Genomic DNA, 20,172 nt, shown 5'->3' on the forward strand with positions numbered 1-20,172 from the left:
GTGATGGCAAAAAGTCTGATACAGAGTATTTTTGTCAGTATCGGACACTTATAATGGAAGCTCAGTAGAGGTTGAGGTACAGAAATGCAGAAACAGCAGCCAGGAAGTGAGGCAAGCAGCCACCTTGGTAAAGGAGAATGTGGCCAGCAAGGAAAAGAAAAACTGGTCTTAAGCATTTTAACATACCAGAAGGAGAAGAAGATTTTTATAAGGACATTGTTGAAAGTGAGCAGTAGATTTCCACTTTAGTGTTGTTGTACCCAGTGTTCTCTGTTATATTTCAGAAGTGTTTGTTGCTATTTTCCACGTCTGCCTGTCAAACATTTATGGAAAGTATGATATTGGAGTGTAATATCGTGGTGCATTATAGTATTTCTATACAAAATGAACAGTAAAGTACCTTCTAATGTAATAAATGTTAAAAATAAAAAAGAAACGGAAAAAATTAGTTTGAATATGTATAGACAAAACTTTTAACTTCCATCTTGCATTTATTGACTTTTGAAAATCTTGGAAACTTCATTCCTCTATTATGAAAGAAACAATGAAAATTTTAGAAAAGTCAAACACAATGTCAGAATCACGCCTGCAAAAGCTGTGTAACTGTTAAATTATCTTGTTTACATAATTAGTATTTTGATATGATACCTTAAAAAGGTGTTCCCTCAAAGATCTACATTTTTATGTTTGCAGAGTTTTGAAAAAATACTCCTCAATTGAGACAATACTCAGTAAATGGGCACATAAGAACAGTTTTGCTCTTAGTTTAGCTTTTGGACATCCATAAAAATATTTTAAAGTGCTTCACATAGTTATTACAGTGAGTAAATTAGCGGTACTTACAATAAATTGTTAGTATACTTCACAGAAGTACCTTGCAGTGGTTGCTTTTTCATGTTTACATATAACTTGTCTCATTCCACCTCCTTGAAGGTTTCCTTTCATGATGAGGCTCATGGAATAAGATTGTTGAGTTAACATACTTCACCAAAATCACTCGGCTACATGGTCCCACTTGAGGTGCAGCATATTCTTTCCATGTGTCTACCGCCTGCTGCCCCCTTCCCCTGCCCTTTTCAGAATAATTGCGAGAGACTGGAAAACAAACAAATGGATAAGGGGACAGACAAGTAAAAGTTATAATTGTGACTGTAATTAAAATTAAATGGTAGCGGGTGGACGGTATATCCAAGTGAATGGGTAGTCATTATAACAAGGAATTTCTTTCTTGGTTTCCAAGAGATCAGTAAAGACACACACATTTGCCTAATGGAAACTGGGTGGACAACATCAGGAAAGGTGAAATAGGAACACCGTTAAAGACATAGGTGCTCTGACCAGGGAGCAATTCTTCACTATGGACTGGAAGCTCTGTGCATGCTTCAGGAACAGTCTTCTGTGTAATAGTGGAATAGTGTATGGTAAGTAGCCCTGTAAGAAATGGTTTCTCAAGGTGAGCCACATGTTACGCAGGTGATTGAATGATGGTATAGATATAGAAGCAGCTACTGCACATGGGTTATGTTTGGGTTATCCAGTGAGTGATGCTGTGCTTGGGCTGATGATTATCTTCCTGTCTTTTAGTGGGATCAAATTGGTTCTCAGTATGCTACCAAAAAAATATTCTGCAGGCCATGAGCAAGTGCTCCTATATGTGTAACTGTAATTTGAAGGCATGTAATGCGTCTTCACAGTAACCAAAAGGATTATGGTTCATTTGAAAAAGTATCACCATTTTACTTCATAAAGAGTTACAGATAATTGCTCTGATACTGACATTTCGTGAGTAATTCAGAAAGGTGACACACAAAGTGGAAGAAATGTCTATTACTCAATAACCCCCCCCCCCCCCCCCCCCCCCAACCTGTTTGTCCAGGGGTTAGAATAGGCCCGAGGTGTTCCTGCCTGTTGTATGAGGCAACTAAAAGGAGTTTCACACGTTTCGGCCTTTATGTGATGGTTTGACCTCCATTCGTCAAAATTTTCCCGAAGAGCGAGCCAATTGGGGAAGGGTGCCTTACAAGGTGCATTATGTCCATTGCGCGTTGAGATCTTTAGCCCTCTTTCTTGTTGTCGCATTGCAGTCCTGCCCATTCTCCATCTCTTGGGTGAGGACACCTTCCTGGGTATATTTTCCACCTCACACTATGCAGTGTCAATTTCTGCATTGATGATGAACGTGGACTTCTCTGCGCCTGATATCCAGCACGGATGCCAGTCCGTTGTGGTAGGGCCGCCATGTACCCTGTTGGTTGTAGCCGCCTGATCACACAGGGATCGCTCTGCTGATGCCTGCGCCGTTAACTCCCCACGTATGCCAAGGGGTAGATGCCCATCCCCCTGGGGCATTGGGATTCCTGGCAATGGCCATCCTGCCAGGTGGCCTTTGCTACGGCTGGGTGGCGCCCGTCGGGAGGGCGCCTGGTTGGAGTAGATGGCATCAGGGTGGATTACAGGCGATGAAGCATAGTCCATCATCTCTTGATGGTGGTGAAACACCAACAGTCTCTAAGGGATCACGAGCTCAATTCAACGCACAGAAGTATGACCCCAAATCGTTCCCCTCCCTGGTAACACCATGGGAGGAATGTCAGGCTAAGGATGGCAGCGGATCTTATTTGCCCTGGTACCTTGTATGTTCGAGAGCTGATGGGTAATCTTTCATGACGATGAAGCCTTATTTTTTGTTGAGAATTTAGAGGACAAGTTCGGGGAGGTGGAGGGCTTGTCCAAAATGTGATCTGGGTCAGTCTTGATCAAAACAGCATCCTCTGCCCAGTCACAGGAGTTACTCACTTGTGAGAAGCTGGGTGATGTTTCTGTAACCATCATGCCTCGTAAGAGCTTAAATTTGGTTCAGGGTATCATATTTAGAGCGGCAAGGTGTACATTTTGTCCGGCATGTCCAGGTTGCCACCGGTGCCTTCATCTTCACCTTTGAGGGTGATACATTGGCCGAGAAGGTCAAGGTGATGGTCTACCGCTGTGATGTAAAGCCCTATATCCCTCCCCCAATGCGGTGCTTTAAGTGCTGGAAGTTCGACTATATGTCATCCCGCTGTACTTCCAGTGCCACATGCCGAGATTGTGGACACCCATCACATCCCAATACTCCATGTGCTTTGCCTCCCATCTGTGTCAGCTGTGGAGAACACCATTTGCCTTTCTCGCCTGACTGCAGGATTCTCCAGAAAGAAGGGAAAATCATGGAGTACAAGACCCTGGACTGAATGACCTACACTGAGGCTAAGAGAAAATTTGAATCCCTGCACCCTCTGCGTATGACATCGTCGTACGCCGCTGCTACAACAGTTGTGGCACCATCAGCTCCGCCAACCCAGGTCACCTCTCAGAGCTGGAAGACTACGCCTGCTCCCTTGATGGTGGAGGGCATTTCCCACCCTGTTACTCCTGCACCACCTACTTTGGGAGCAACACCCCTCCAGCCATCGGGGACGTTCGTCCACTGGAGAGCACATGACGACCTGTATGGTAGTGACCACTTCCCCATCTTCCTGTCACTGCCCCAGCATCCGGCTCACGGATGCCTGCCCAGATGGGCTTTGAACAAGGTGGACTGGGGAACTTTCACCTCTGCTGTCACCACTGAATCTCCCCCACAAGGTAACATCGATGTGATGGTTGAGCAGGTGAAAAGCACAATTGTTTCTGTGGCAGAAAATGCGATCCCTCGCTCTTTAGGCTGCCCGAAGCATAAGACAGTCCCTTGGTGGTCGCCAGAAGTCGCTGAAGCAATTAAGGAGCGTCGGTGAGCTCTACAGCGACACCCTTCCCTAGAGCACCTCATAGCTTTTAAACGGCTCCATGCCCATGTTTGCTACCTTATCAAACAATGGAAGGAGGAGTGTTGGGAGAGATATGTCTCCACCATTGGGGGCCATACATCACCTTCCCAAGTCTGGGCAAAGATCAAACGTCTTTTCGGGTACCAGGCCCCAAAAGCTGTCTCCGGTGTTACAATAAATGGCAAGTTATGTACTGTCGCAAATGCGATTGCTGAGCACTTTGCTCGAGCCTCTGCGTCGGAGAATTACCTCCCAGCCTTTCGCACACTCAAACGGCAGCTGGATGGGAATGTCCTCTCATTCAGTACATGCTGCAGTGAATCCTATAATGCCCCATTTACAGAGTGGAAGCTCCTAGGTGCCCTTGCACATTGCCCCGACACAGTTCCTGGACCTGATCGCGTCCACAGCCAGATGATTAAACATCTCTCATCTGACTACAAGCGACATCATCTTGTCATCTTCAACTGGCTCTGGCGTGATGGCATCTTTCCATCCCTGTGGTGGGAGAGCACCGTCATTCTGGTGCTCAAACCCGATAATAACCCGCTTGATATGGATAGCTATCAGCCCATCAGCCTCTCCAACGTTCTTTGTAAGCTGCTGGGCTGATGACCTCAGATGTTAAGTCCCATAGTGCTCAGATCCATTTGTAAGCTGCTGGAACGTATGGTATGTCGGCAGTTGGGTTGGGTCCTGGAGTCACATGGCTTGCTGGCTCTATGTCAGGGCAGCTTCCACCAGGTTCGCTCTACCACTGATAATGTTGTGTCCATCGAGTCTGCCATCTGAACAGCCTTTTCCAGACGGCAACACTTGATTGCCGTCTTTATTGACTTACATAAAGCATACATGACTTGCGACATAATGTCCTTGCCACATTGTATGAGTGGGGTCTCCGGGGACCACTCCTGATTTGTATCCAAAACTTCCTGTCGTTCCGTTCTTTCCGTGTCCATTTTGGTGACTCCCTAATTCCATCCATATCCAGGAGAAAGGAGTCCCGCAGGGCTCTGTATTGAGTGTCTTTCTATTTTTAGTTGCCATTAACGGTCTAGCAGCAGCTGTTGGGCCGTCTGTCTCACCTTCTCTGTAAGCAGATGACTCCCACATTTCATACTGCTGCTCCAGTGCTGTCGTTGCTGAGCAGCGCCTCCAGGGAGCCATCCACAAGGCACAATCATGGACTCTAGCCAACGTCTTCCCTGTTTTCAGCCACAAAGTTGTGTGTCGTGCACTTCTGGTGACTTCGTACCGTCCATCCGGATCCTGCACTTCACCTTAATGACGATCCACTCACTGTAGTGGAGACATATCAATTCCTAGGACTGGTTTTCGATGCTCGATTGACCTGGCTCCCTCATCTTCATCAGCTTAAGCAGAAGTGCTGGCAGGACCTCAGTGCCCTCCGTTGCCTGAGCAACACCAATTGGGGTGCTGCTGCAGCTCTACAGAGCCCTTGTCCAATCCCGAATTGACTATGGGAGTGTGGTTTATGGTTCAGCAGTGCCTTCGGCATTGCATTTACTCGAACCTGTGCACCACTGTGGGGCTCGAGCGACAGGAACTTTTAGGACGAGTCCGGTTGCCAGTGTCCTGGTGGAGGCTGGTGCCCCTCACTGCAGATCAGATGTGCACAACTGGTCACCAGTTATGCAGCACACATTCATAGTTCCCCTGAATTACCATCTCCTTTTCCCGCCCGCGGCAGTCCATCTCCTGCATCGACAGCCCAGATTGGGGCTAATGATTGTAGTTCGTGTGCAATCCCTTCTCTCCGAACTGGGGTCCTTTCCTTTACCACCTCTGTGTGGTCCGTTCACGTAGGCCTCCATGGTGTACACCTTGGCCACGGCTTCGGCTGGACATTTTGCATGGCCCTAAGGACTCCGTTAACCTCGCCGCTCTCCACTGTCACTTCCTTTCGATTCTTGACTTGTTCCGGGGCTCTGAATCAGTTTACACCGACGGCTCAATGGCTGATTGTCACAAAGGCGTTGCGTATGTTCATGGAGGACATATTGAGCAGCACTCCTTGCCAGTTGGCTGCAGTGTTGTCACTGCAGAGTTGGCGCCATATCTCGTGCTCTTGAGTACATCCGCTCATGCCCTGGCGGGTCATTTCTCCTGTGTACTGACTCATTGAGCAGCCTACAAGCTATGAACCAGTGCTACTTTCGCCACCCTCTGGTAGCGTCCATTCAGGAGTCCATCTATGCCCTGGAACAGTCTCGCCACTCCGTGGTGTTTGTGTGGAACCCAGGACATGTTGGAATCCCCAGCAACGAATTTGCCGACAGGCTGACCAAACAGGCGACGTGGAAACCGCTTCTGGAGATAGGCATCTCCGAAGCTGACCTGCATTCTGTCTTACACCACAGGGTTTTCCAGCTTTGGGAGATGGAATGGCATAACAGCACGCACAACAAACTGCGTGTCATTAAGGAGACTATGAATGTGTGGAAGTCTTCCATGCAGGCTTCTCGCAGGGAATCAGTTGCCCTCTGCTGGCTCCGCATTGGCTATATGTGGCTAACGCATGGTTACCTACTCCGTTGCGAGGACCCACCTCAGTGCCGCTGTGGCTCCCAAATGACAGTCGTCCACCTCTTGCTGGACTGCCCACTTTTAGCCGCTCTGTGGCATACTTTTCACTTTCCCAGCACCTTGCCTTCGGTGTTTGGTGACAATGCCTGTTTTACGTGTTGTCCGTGAGAGTGGGTTTTATATTTCTATATAGGTTTTAGCGCATGTACTTTGTCCTTCTGTGTCCTCTACCCTAGTGCTTTTAGAGTGGAGGTTTTAATGTGTTGCAGAGTGGCTGGCTTTCCCTTTTTATTCTCGTGGTTGGCCAGCCACTGTAATCTGCTTTCATGTTTTACTCTCTTCTATTTCTAGCATCTCTGTTGTTTTCTTGTCCTCTTTTATTCCTTTTAGTGTTCGTTGCCTTCCCTTTCGTTCTTGTGACTTCTCCTTTCTTTCCGTTTTGTGTTATATGCTTCTTCTGTTTTATTCTCACACTTGTGGCATTGTTTTATTAGGGGACCGATGAGCTCGTAGTCTGGACCCTTCTCCTGCCTTTAAACCAATCAACCAACCAATAAACAGCAGCAAAACTTGAGACTATGTTGCTTACTGACGTGTCACAGAGTTTCATAACACATTGGATTTTTGGAAGAGGTTTTTTCAAGTGGAAGTGGGGGGGGGGGGGGGGGGGGGGGGTTGGGAAGAAATTTTACCTTACCAATGGTGCAGGATCACTTAACTGCTGGTTGTGTCATTTGATAAAGTCACACTGGAGAACATAATACTTCATTGTGCAGATAAACTTCACAGCTGCTTTTGCCACACATGCTGCATGATCTGCGTACTTTGTAGAGAGAACTTGCTTCCAGGTCAGGAGAAGGTGGTGTCGTAATTGTTGGTGAACGAGATCATGACGATTTAATTAGTTTGCAAGTGCAACAGCTAAAGTTATATGTGGCGTGCATTCATAAAGTTCAAATTATCGCCTCAAAAATAGTTAGGTAATTAATATTTTTGTTTGGTTGCAGGTACATGGGCACAGGCATGGTACACATTGCTATCTCCATACCACATTGATTGCAGAACTTCATTTTTTGAGATGAGATGATGGTTAAAACATACTGTTTCTTGTACAATTGCTGTTGAGGCACAACAGTCGTATGTCTTGTCATGTGTGAGGAATGAGAACAATCTACATATAGAACTAAAATTACATACCTTGGTCGAAAAACGTGTCCAGTGTTCGGGAACACCCATTTTCAGTAAATTGGCGGCAGCCATCAGAAACTTGGATTCAGATGAAACATAATTGAAACGGAGTTTGAAAGACTTTTTGGTAGGGATTTTAACAGGGATTGTTAGACCAGCTGAAGTAAAAATGTTGGTTATGTTTCAGTTTTGAAAGTACTTTGTCATAACAGTCAGATTACTAGGTATATTCTGTGTATGATCATCATCATCATCATCTTGGACAGTTTCCAGCCACTGGCTGGGTCTGTCGGGAACACAAGCCTCTCCATCGTGTTCTGCCTTTCCACCATTCCCCCTCTTCCACCTTCGTCCAGTTCTCTCCTCTTCTCGTCACACATTCCTTCACTCCCTTCACCCATCTATCTCTTGGTCTTCCCCTGGGCCTCTTCCCCTCCAGTTGCAGATCAAACATCCTCTTTGGAATTCTTCCCTCATCCATTCTCTTCATGTGTCCATACCACTGCAGTCTTGATTTTTCTATCCTGTCCTGTACTGGTTCCTCCTTCAGTCTTTCCCTCACATACACATTTCGCAATCTGTCTCGTCTTGTTACACTCAACCTGCTCCTCTGGAACTTCATTTCACTAGCTTGTATTCTACTTTTGTCGCTTTTGTGCATTACCCATGTCTCACTTCCGTATGCCAATATGGGGACAAAGTAGGTTCGGTATATAATTCCCTTGGATTTCTGTGGCACCTCCTTGCTCCAAATAAGCCCCCTAATGCATTTGAAGAACTGCCCTGCTTTTCTGCACCTTTCATTTATTTCCATTGCGTTTACCCCCTTACTTTCAATCATGCTTCCCAGGTACTTGAAGTTCTCCACCACTTGTAGTTTTTCCCCTCCACAAGTTATATCCACATTTGGCCTATCCTTCTTCCTTGTTGTGACAATTATTTCACTTTTCTTTGCAGAGAAATGCATTCCATATTGTGCTGCCGTTGCCTCCCATACATCTAACTGCTCTTGCACCTCTTTCTCGCAATTTCCCCATAACATCAGGTCATCGGCAAAAAGCACTGCTTTCATTTTATGATCTCCAATTGCATCTGATACTTGCTGTAGGATTTCATCCATAACAATAATAAACAATAAAGGCGAAAGTGCACTTCCCTGTCGCAGCCCATTTTCCAGCTTAAACCATGCAGTATGTTCCCTCCCCACTTTCACACAACTCTCACTTCCCTCATACATTTTTCTGACTTTTCGTGTTATCTCTTCATCTATCCCTTTTGCGTTCAGCACATCCCAGAGCTTGACCCTATAGATACTGTCATACGCCTTCTCAATATCTAAAAAGGCCATGATTAAGTCCTTTCCGTACTCATAGTGCCTTTCCTGCAGTTGCCTTACCGCAAATATGAGGTCCGTTGTTGATCTTCCCGGTCTGAAACCATACTGCTCCTCTTGCAGTCTACTTTCAATACTGCTTCTTATTCTCTTCTCCAGGATCTTTTCATAGATTTTTCCACAGTGGCATAGCAGGGTGATTCCTCTGTAGTTCTCACATCTCCTTTTATCCCCTTTCTTGAAGATCGGGACTATAATTCCTTTCTTCCAATCCTCAGGAATTCTGTTTTCCTTCCACACCACCCTCAGCAGTCTGTATAGCCACTGGGTTCCTACTTCTCCTGCTGCTCGTATCATATCCACTGTTACTTCGTCCCAACCTGGTGCCTTTCCCCCTTTCATCCTCTTTATGGCTTCTTCCACTTCATTCCAAGTTAGATCATCAATTTCCCCACTATTATAATCGTCTGCTGCCTTAGGCTCTCCATCGCTGTTAGTTACCCACTTGACGGCATTCAACAGATCTTCAAAGTACTCCTTCCAAATCTTTTTGAGCTCATGCATTTCCTCCACAACTCTTCCATTATTATCCATGATCCTCAGGCACTCGCTTCTGTCGTTCCTCTTATTTCTTACCATGGTGTAAAGTACTTTTTTGTTCCCTTCACTGTCCTCTTCTAACATTCTTGTCCATTTATCCATCCACTTCTTCTTCTCCGCCCTTACTATGGTCTGTGCCGCTTTCTTGCTTTCCTTATATTTTACACAACTTCCTCTGTTCGGGTCTGGAACCATTCTCTGAAGGCTTTGTTCTTTCGAAGTACTGCCTCTTTACATATGTTGTTCCACCATGGGGTTTCCTTACTTCTCCTCTTTGTGCTAGTTCTTCCGCACACAGTCTCAGCTGCCTCAACTAGAGCCCTCTTAAAATCTCCCCATTCTTCTTCCACTGTTCTCTGATCTTCCTTTGGCAGCTTCTTCCTGATCAGTGTATGGTACTGGGTCCTCCGTTCATCCTCTTTCAGCATCCATGTCTTCAACCTTTTCTCCTGTATGTCTGTTGCCCTCCTATCTTTTTTCTCTCTCAGGGTGGCTACCAACAGCCGATGGTCACTGTCTAAGGCCTCAGATGGAATGACCTTAACATCTGTGAGGCTGCTCATCATCTGCCTATCCACTAGTACATAGTCTACTACTGAAGTTTGGGACCAGTCTTCACTGTACCAAGTTATTTTGTGGCTACTTCTCTTCTTGTACCAGGAATTTGCGATCGCCAGCCCATTCCTCTTGCAGAATTCCAGCAACAATTTTCCTTCTCTATTTCGGTTCCCCCAGCCCTCTGGTCCCATTATCTCCTCGAATCCTTTCCTATCTGCGCCAACATGTGCATTGAGGTCCCCTATTATAATCTGATTACCTCCATTTAGCTGCTTTTGCATGTCATCTTCAAATTCCTCCTTCTCCTTTTTTGTACACCCCACCTGTGGGGCATATACTTGGATGATTTCAATGCTTTTTCCTTTCACTCGTACTCTGGCTTTTATCATTCGATCATTGATACCTTCCACCTCCTCCTGCAGACCCTCTCTGACCACTATTGCCACTCCATTTCTTCCCCTCTCATTCCCTATCCAGTACAGTTTACATCCTTTACTTAGTGGTTTTTCACCAACTCCTCTCCACCTAGTCTCAGCAAGTCCCAAGATGTCCAATTTCCTCCTTTCCATCATTTCTACAATTTCTTTTAACTTCCCAGTTAGAGTCCTTACGTTTAAGGTGCCCAGTCGTAAACAATCTCGTAATCCTTTTCCATTGCTTGGTCGGTTTCCTTTAAATCCGTTCCGTGATCCGAGGCATGTTCCCTTTTTGAAACCAGTTGATTTATCCACTACTGGCTTGCTAGGCCTATCGCAGCTTCACCAGAGCCCCGTTAGCCGTCACGTTTCAGGGTTCCCATAGGGCCTTCCCAGCTACCGTAGCGGTCCTGGGGCACACGAATTCCCCGCTGTACATCGCCCCTATAGGCACTCCCCTACTTTGTGCCGTTGCCCATCTCCCACGACTTGGACGAGGGGTTGGACTTATGGGAGATGATGTATGATAAATTCATTAAAAGTGCATAAGTATGTTTCATTCTGACAGTGTATTAATTCTACAATTATTAATATTTCCAGTTTACTGTAATGTATTCACATTTCTTGACAATCTCCTAACAAATGATCAGGGAAGTGAGTGTTAATGTTCAGATCTTGTTTATTTTTTATGTTCTACTTTCTGACATGTTCCACACTCCCGAGAATCATCTCGTATTGGGGTCTGTGGAATGACAACTGAACCTAATTTAAAGAGATCCAACCAGGTAGTTTCAGCTACAGATTTAAGGCCACTGGCTTTTAACTGTTTTTCTGTTGGAGAAATTATAAAATGACTGAACAACACCAGTCAACATAGACATTTATTTACACAGAACATATGGATCGCGGAAGTTACATAATAATTTAGTTACAAATGCACACACATAGACAGACATTCAGAGGTCCTGTTTAGTGATCCCTCACAGTTTCCATGCTGTGCCAAGCATAGAAATTAATTTATGAGATTAGAAGTTAATTTATTGGCATATAGGGCCTACATCTATGTATCTGATATTGATGTGATACTCGTACAAAGAGATTCTGTATTATACTACTTCCTCCCTGTTTTATTAAGTTGACTATTTTAATCCCCCCCAGAGTGCTTAGCTCATCTTTTTACTTTAGCCTTAAACAAAACCAAACAATGGAAAATGTGGTATTGGGTGGAATATGACAATATTGTGAAAAGAATAGTTGCTACTCACTATACAATGGAGATGCCAAGTCACAGACAGACACAACAAAAAGACTGTCAAAAAGTAAGCTTTTGGCCACCAAAATTCAGTTGGTCGTAAAATTGTGTGTGCTGGTCATTATATAGTCTGCAAAAAGTTACCATGAACATCTGACCCCATCCTGCTAACTAATTCTGATTTCTGTCATTTTTTGAATGGATAGTGATAAGTTTTCAATGCTTCTTGCAGATACTCACAAGGCGTATTCGATTCAGACTGGAGAAAGCTCCGGGTGAATCATCATTGATAGATCGCACAGGACGCTGCCTCAAGATGGAACCGTTGGCAACTGTTCAGCAATTAGAGCGCTACTTGCTGAAAATGGTGGCTAAACAGTGGTATGACTATGAACGTACAAGTTTCTCTTTTGTACGACGTATTAAAGAACAAGGGCGCATTACATTCTTGCAGCAACATGATTTTGATGAAAATGGCCTCTTCTACTGGATTGGCACTAATGCAAAGTAAGTTGGGCTACGTAATTCAGCCATTCGTGATGTATAAGCTTCACAGCATAGTTCATGAATTATTTTAAAAAGACTTCCTAGATAAAAATAGTTCCATAAACATGTTTGAAGGCTGTGTACTGTAAAGACCAGCATGTTTAATTGCTCATATCTTAGTTAAAAATTTGCATAATTTGATTCAGTTCTCAATCTGCCCCATTTCTTAACATGTTAGATAAGTGTTTTCTCCATAATAACCAGGTCATTGACATGCACAAACAGCTGCTGCTAGCAAGATTTTTACTTTTTGTGAACATTCACATTAGATTTCAGTTTTCATGAAATTATAATTTTTATAATACTTATAATATAATAGGGTTAAATACATATTTGAATTCTCTGCTTTGTTCGTATGAAGGAAACAAGTCAAGTACGAGTGTTGCTTGGTAAAATATTTTTTGAGGAATAACAAAGATCAAAATAATGGCTCAGTTACATCCTCAGAAAGGTCATATCTGAAACTTTCTATTCATTCACTTATTCTTAATTTTATGATTTTCCGCATAGAGATGGCTAATCATTTTCTCGCAGCAGTAGTCATTTGATAATATCTTTTGGAAATATATTTGGCAAGATAGCTGCTGTGAAACAGTTACTGTTAGCTGCTGTGAAACAGTTACTGTTATTTACATGCAAAATAAATTGTCTTTTTGTCATGTTTTTTGTGTGTTGTATTTCTTAAATGGTTCTTCAGCATTATATCCAATATTGGTGTAATAACTAAAATATTTTGATGAGTTAACTGCTGATGCAACTGTGTGAAGCTAATATTGTGAGCCAATTCATTTAGTACCTCACCATGAACACACACTGGCATCCATGAGAAACTAGGGGCAGGAACGTCCCTGAAGGGGAACTTGCCTGTAAACTGGAACTTTGATACTAACTTGCTTAGCTTGACCTATCCAATAACTATATTTTGAACAAACTGATAAGTGTTGGTACACTTCAGTTAGAAGTCCTAAAATTCACCTGTTTCTGGAGATACAGTACAAAAACATGAGGCCACATTCTTAGAACATCTAAACACACACCACTGTGAAAGAGAAGAAAAATGGAGAACTTTTGCTTCTGAATTCTGCAGGTCATAGATAAAGGAGATGGCTGCTTGAGTCCAACATACCAACACCAATTTTCATGTTACCAGCTGTCATCATCATCTCAGCACAGTGTGTTACTACAGGCACTTACACAAAGACTAAATGCTGTATCGGATTCTGAGTGCTCGTAGAGTTTAGCATCACATCTACTTTGTGTGTGTGTGTGTGTGTGTGTGTGTGTGTGTGTGTGTGTGCGCGCATTGTGGGTATTCTGAGAAGCAGCTCTGCCTTTCAAGCTGCACTGGTGGTGGTGGAGGGGGTGGGGGGGGAGTTGCAAGGGAGGGGCTATGGGAAAAGCATATAGCTTAAGATTCCTTACTGTGTTTAAATTTAATTGTAGCCTGTTGCACAAAAATTGGAGAGGAAGAGAAAGGGAGCACCAGACTTAAAACACTGTAATTTATTTTGTAACAGGTAGGAGACTTTCACAAACTATATGGAAAAAATAAATCACTGACATGTTACAAAATACAGGTATTGCAGTGTCATTATGAAGAACATAATTCATGTCTCAGTTAAGAGCGGACACCTTTAATTGAGAACCTCGTGGTAGTAACACGAAAGTATCTTTGTTTTTTAATTTTGATGAATTTAATAAATTTTTGCCATCCTCACATTAAGGTGATGTCCTCAATATCTGCAGCCTGTCTTCATTGTTTTGGACATATATTTGCTATTATGTTGTGCTCAGTGAGCTTTTGAAATTTGTTGGGAGAACAGATACTGAAATTATAACTTTATCTTGTTTTTGACAACCTCGGCACACAATAATCACGTGAATATTTACAGGACAAGTCCAGAATGGGTTAACCCAGCACAGTTTGGACTTGTAACTGTGACTTCATCAGATGGCCGTAACCTGCCGTATGGACGTCTAGAGGATATACTGAGCCGTGACACCTCTGCCCTAAACTGCCATACAAATGATGATAAGCGTGCTTGGTTTGCTGTTGACCTTGGCCTCTGGCTTATTCCTACCAGTTACACGTTGCGCCATGCTCGTGGTTATGGGAGATCTGCTCTTCGGAACTGGCTGTTTCAGGTAAGACTGGGAACAGTCTAGGGAGTCATTTTTTGTGTTATTTTTAAGAAACAGTTCCACATTAAGTGTAATATAAGCTTGGAGGTTGGGGCTGAGCGAGGATGTAGCATTCCTATTTTTAAACTGTGGGTGATTATCTCAAGACAGTGAATGTATGTTAAACAAAAATAGACACAAAAGTTGCTGAAGGTGACAGTGCTGAAAATAATTTTGTATATTGGAATGTGTGAATATGTGTGTGTGTGTGTGTGTGTGTGTGTGTGTGTGTAAGTGGTGTGCTACATGCTTATTGAGTATTATGAATTATTACACAGTCACAATTTGCTATTAAACCAAATCATTTCTTTTTCCACATAATTTCAAGAAATCAAATTTTTGAAAGGTTTTAATAAAATGTAAATGGGGGAAGAAATGTTTGCACTAAAATTCAACAAAGCTCCAAGCAAGTACATGTTTATCCCATTGGTTTCAATCAACGACAGACTAGTTGGTAATATTACTGAAACCAAATTCTTAGGTCTTCAACTGCAGAACAATGTAAAATGGAATAAGCATATTGAATATCTTAATGTGGAACTTAGCAAGTCATGTTACATTGTTTGCTCTATAAAATCGTGATGTAATGAGAAAATAGTAACGAATGCATACCATACTTACTTCCATTCTCACTTTATATATGGAGTCACTTTCTGGGGAAACTTTGACAGCTAATAGCACTCTCAAATTACAAAAAAGTGCCATTAGAATCTTGTGTAGATGCAAAACTAGAGACTCTTGCAAACCTCTGTTTAAGATATCTGGTATTCCTCCATTAGCATGTGTATGCCTTTTGAATACTCTTATATTCTTTAAAATAAATGTAATAGGTAAGGATGCAGTCTGCAAAAAAACTGATGTACATGATCGGTTTACTAGATAATGCAAAAATTTATTTAGAATCCAAATCAACACACCTTTGTGCCAAAAGGTTCATTCCACGTGGGTGTTAAACTTCATAAAAAAACCTTACTGAAAACATAAGAGCTATTACTGAGGTCAAAACCTTTGGAAAATCTCTAAAGTCTTATTTACCGCATCAGTGCTTTTACTCCATTAAAGGATACTTAAATTTATGAGGTGTGTTATATATACTACTTAGTGTATAAAGTATATTATTGTAAAATTAAACAAGTATGCCTAGAAATTACTTACAGAAGTGTACTTAAAACTTGACTTGGCCATTGTCTTATGCAAATGACGTTTTGTAGACAACAGGACCAAAACTACGATACAGTAAAATACCTTGCGTGCTTGCCTTCATGGTAGGACTTTGTATGTAGTTTTCAAGGCACATTCATTTACTTACATTGTGGTCAGATAGTTATTGGACAAATGGCTGTATTTCTTTTTGTCTCAGCCTTGTGTTCAATCTTCATATGTAATTGAATTATGTTCTGGAGTTGAGCTTCCTCTGTTTTTTCTTGCGTAGTGGTCATGCTCACAGTATATTTTCTCATTCAGTTTGTGTTGTAGAAATTTGTGGTATGTGATCCCTTAAAACTATACCTTGTGCATCCTAGTTTAGATATAATACTGTCTTTCTAATTTTGCAATGTGGTGCAATTAATTTTTGGACATCTGTCCACTCGTTAACTAGTTCATCTTTCATTTTTGCCTTTCCTGTTATCCGTTTCTATGGAGAAGATAAAATTATAATTTTTGACTATTCCTCAAAACTTACAGAAACTTAAAGCATACAGCCTTAGGGAAAAATGGTGGCCATTGCGTAAATGATTTTTTATTATTTAAATAATATAAACATAAGCAATGAGTACTAGAAGCATTGAGTTGTCATCAGGAACACAAAAAAGAATGAAAACTTTGCTTGGTTTCATTGCCGGGACTGGAGTTCAGTTGGTAGATTGGAGGGGAGGGGTGTGTGTCAGTGAGCTAGAGCACCCGTGCACCTACATTTTAAGTGTAGGGTGAGGGTGCAACAGATTCATTGAGATTGAGGCTAGGAGGATTATGGGAATGAAGGATGTGCTTGGAGGATAGTTCCTATTTGCGTAGTTCAGAAAAGCTGGTCTGGGGGAAGGATCCAAATGACACTCTATGAACCAGCCATGGATATAGTCTATTGTGCTGAGCAGTGTGTTCCGCCACTAGGTGGTCAGGTCTGCTCTTGGCTGCAGAATGGCAGTTGACATTCATTTGGGTGAGCAGTTGGCTGATTGTCAAGGCCACATAAAAAGCTGTGCAGAAATTGCAGTAGAGTTACTATTTGACATGGCTGCTTTCATTGGTGGGGTCCTGTCTCTGATAGGATAGGATAAGCCTGTGCCAGGACTAGAGTAGGCTGTGTTGGGCAGGTGAATCAGGTAAGTCTTGCACTTGGCTCTTACTTAGGGATATGATGCCTGTGGCAAAGCGCAAAGTGTTGGGAGTGAGAGCACATAAGGATGGAACAAGATGTTGTGGAGCCTGGGTGAACAGTGAAATACCACTTAAGAATCATAGATAGGATGGTCCCTTATTTCCACCATGGTGATAGATAATCAAATTGCTCAGTTGCTCCAGCCCGGCATGGTATTGAGTGATAAGTAGGTGCTCCTTTGCAGCAGGTTCTTGGAACTGGTGGAAGGATTAGGAGAGCGTGAGGATAAGGCACGGGAAAACGTTTGCAGACTACGTTTGAGGAATAGTGCTTATCAGTGCAGATACGTTGTCGACCTGCTGTCCACAGGGGGCCAGGCTATATGGGAGTCAGATGGTTTCCCCCCCTGTGGAAGAGATGGCAGCTGTCAAAAGGCAGGTACTATAGATGGCTAGTGTGCTGGAAATGGATGAAAGTTGAAAGTATGGATGGAACCATGAGAGGTGCAGTCACACGGCACCTTCCAATGCCAGTGTGTTTATGGGTGATCTAAAGGAAACCTTCCTGGCCTCCCAAAGTCCATGTCTGGTTAAGTTAATTTATAACATATTAGTGATCTGGACCTAGGGCCAGGACACCATTCCTTTACGACCTCAACATTTTCTCTCTCATCCACTTCACGTAGTCCCCCTCTGCCCAATCGGCCACATTCCTGGACTTAGACCTCCACCAAAAATGAGGTTGCTGCTTATCTGCGTAAACAAGCCATTAAAAGACTGCCTCAGAAAATTGTAAAACATTATTCCAATTGGCCTTTAGAAGGGGCTTGTGCACTCACTATGGTGCACTCACTCCATCAGGCAAGATTAAAAAGCAGACTGGAATCCTTTTGTCCAAGTAGATTCTGTCTTAAGCTACAATGTCGATGTACTTTAGGAGGTGAGAGATGAAGGAGAGGTGAGAGATGTTCTTCGTTTCCGGGCGGGACGATAAGACAGTCGAAGCCTAGGAGAAAGATGAGATAAAATTGTTTAGATGGGCGTTCCTTTGCAGATGTCTAATGAGAGAGGTTGTAGGGTTAGGATGTTAGAGGATTTTTATTTTTTATCAATTTTCAGTTAATTTGAAATTATACTATATTTACCCAGTAGGGTATTTGACTGTTTTCTGAAAATTTTGTTAAATGATTAATTACATTATTTTATCCCCCCTAACATGCTTTCCTCTTGAATGTCAGTACGCATTTATAAAAATGAAAATGAGAGTCAAATAATTCGAAAGCTCAATAAAACACTCCATTCCAGTCATATGATGCCCGTGATGTCTCTGGCTATCTCGCTGCTCCTACTGCCATAAAGCTATTCACAGTAATGTCATGTTTTGGAATTTACATTGCATAAAAATGGTTACAATTGGTGTGTAGTACCATAATTTACAAACACATCTGTAATAACTCCCGAAAAAGTTTGAATGTTCCAGAAAATGTGAGAGAGTGGTAGAGTGTCAAATTTTACAAGATGATGTCCATAAATTGCTGGTTTGACTCCAACCTGGAAGAATATTTTGATTTATTTATAAAACTACTCGACATTCGTCTTATGTGATAACGTAATCACAATCACAAAATTTCATCAGACCAATCAGAAACAGAATATTATTGTGTTTTCCTTGTTGTTTACATGCACTTAAATTTGCAGTTGTTATTCACACATGTCACCTTCAAAAAGATATTTTGTAATTAATGTGACCACACGCTTTGTACTTTCTTCTTCTTCTTCTTCTTCTTCTTCTTCTTCTTCTTTCATTTCACCCTCTTTGGGGCATGCTGGATCAATCATTTCTTTGTGTGTTCTTTTCTTAGGGCCCAGTATTTCTTCATTCTTTCTGATCTTCTTTTCCTCTCTTCTTCCGAGATGAAGGGTTTGACTTTCGTGTAGATTTGTCTTGGAACCTTAGGTTTTCATCTTTAGTAATTAATTTAGCTGTTCGATCGATAAGTGAATTTTCTGAAATCTTTCATTCTACTAGGTCTTTCTCAGTTTCTTTAAACAAGTTGGGTTTCATTTTGCGGTTACGGAAAAAGTCAGATTTGTTTGGTTAATCTGTTGGAATTGATTCTGAGATGACCATAAAAATTTATCCTCCTTTTTGCATAGTATCTGAAAGTTTTTCAATTTTATTGTAGAGAGTTTCATTTTTGAAGTTTATAATCTTATTGTCTTGAAATTCTGGTCCTACAATTTTTCTTAAAATTTTTCTTTCCTTTAGCTCAAGTTTCTCCATTTGGCCTTTGAAATTCATGTTTAGTGTTTCTACTGCATACAGTGCTTCTGGCTTAATCACTGTCTTGTAATGTGTAATTTTGGACCCCCATGATAGGAATTTTTTGTTGTATGTATTTTTTTGTAGTTGGAAGGCCAATTCAAGTTTGCTTATTCTGGATTACATTGCTTTGCTTTCCCCAGCATTCCAACTAATCCATTCTCCGAGATATTTGAATTCTTTTACTATTTCAATCTTTTGTTCTTTAACTTTGAGGTATTTACATGAGTGCTTGATGTTTGTCTTTGTACTTTACTAGAAACAATATTTTTTATCTTCATACTGTCCAGCTAGGATCGCAGTTTTTTAAACTTGTAAAGTTTCATCTTGTGTGAAGATGAAGTAAGTCTGTTTTAGCATTGACGTTATTTTACACTCCCAAACATCACAGACCTTAAGTTCGTGCTACCTGCATGTTGTACATGCTTTATATCTTTTTATATAGAAAAACTCATTGTCATACACCTCGTTGTATTGTGGGTGTATGGTGATATCCTCACTACAAGTAATGCTTTCCAAAAAAAGTGAATTGTTTGTTCACAAAGGAAATGTATTTATCCTCTGTTGTCCATTTCTCAGAGTAAGATTAATGTGAAGTTACATATATCATACTCCTATCATTGAAACATCTACTACGATCTGTTCTTGCTAATGCTATTTTCGTATTTTGTGTAAAACTTTTAGAAATAACTGACCCTTCAGGGACTTAAACATTCGACCTCATTATCCGTAGTCAGATGTGCTATCCGTTGCGGCATTGAACGCCTCGTCAGACCAATACCTCTGCTTGGGTGTCTTCTGTATAGGAAATCAGCACTAAGGTTTGCCAAGAATAGTTTTATTGTGCTTTGTGTCATATCTCATGACTGATAGTCGACAGTCTAGTTTTTAAATAGTGGCCCATTTGCAAAAGTTCTACAACTCCTCAGTTTTAAGTGAGTTTTGTAGATGAGTTTAATGATGTTGCAAGAAGCAGGGAAAAGAATGTCCGTCATTGCACATATTGCCGCTGTAAATGGGTGTAGCACAAACACACAAACTTTCACAGTGTTTCCCACTATCAGCGTTCACAGAAGTCCATTTCTGTTGTTACTCAAAAGTTG

The 20,172-nt window shown here is 42.1% G+C and overlaps 1 protein-coding gene across 1 annotated transcript in view; it reads left to right on the forward strand.

Moving 5' to 3' along the window:
- LOC124620049 (E3 ubiquitin-protein ligase Ufd4) overlaps positions 1-20,172 on the forward strand; it is a 307,195-nt gene that overhangs the window by 144,820 nt on the left and 142,203 nt on the right. Inside the window, 2 exon segments of the mRNA XM_047146715.1 lie at positions 11,933-12,207; positions 14,139-14,391. Of these exon segments, the coding sequence (XP_047002671.1) occupies positions 11,933-12,207; positions 14,139-14,391 (528 nt within the window).

Source organism: Schistocerca americana, chromosome 6 (genome assembly GCF_021461395.2).
Source record: "Schistocerca americana isolate TAMUIC-IGC-003095 chromosome 6, iqSchAmer2.1, whole genome shotgun sequence".
Taxonomy (NCBI): domain Eukaryota; kingdom Metazoa; phylum Arthropoda; class Insecta; order Orthoptera; family Acrididae; genus Schistocerca; species Schistocerca americana.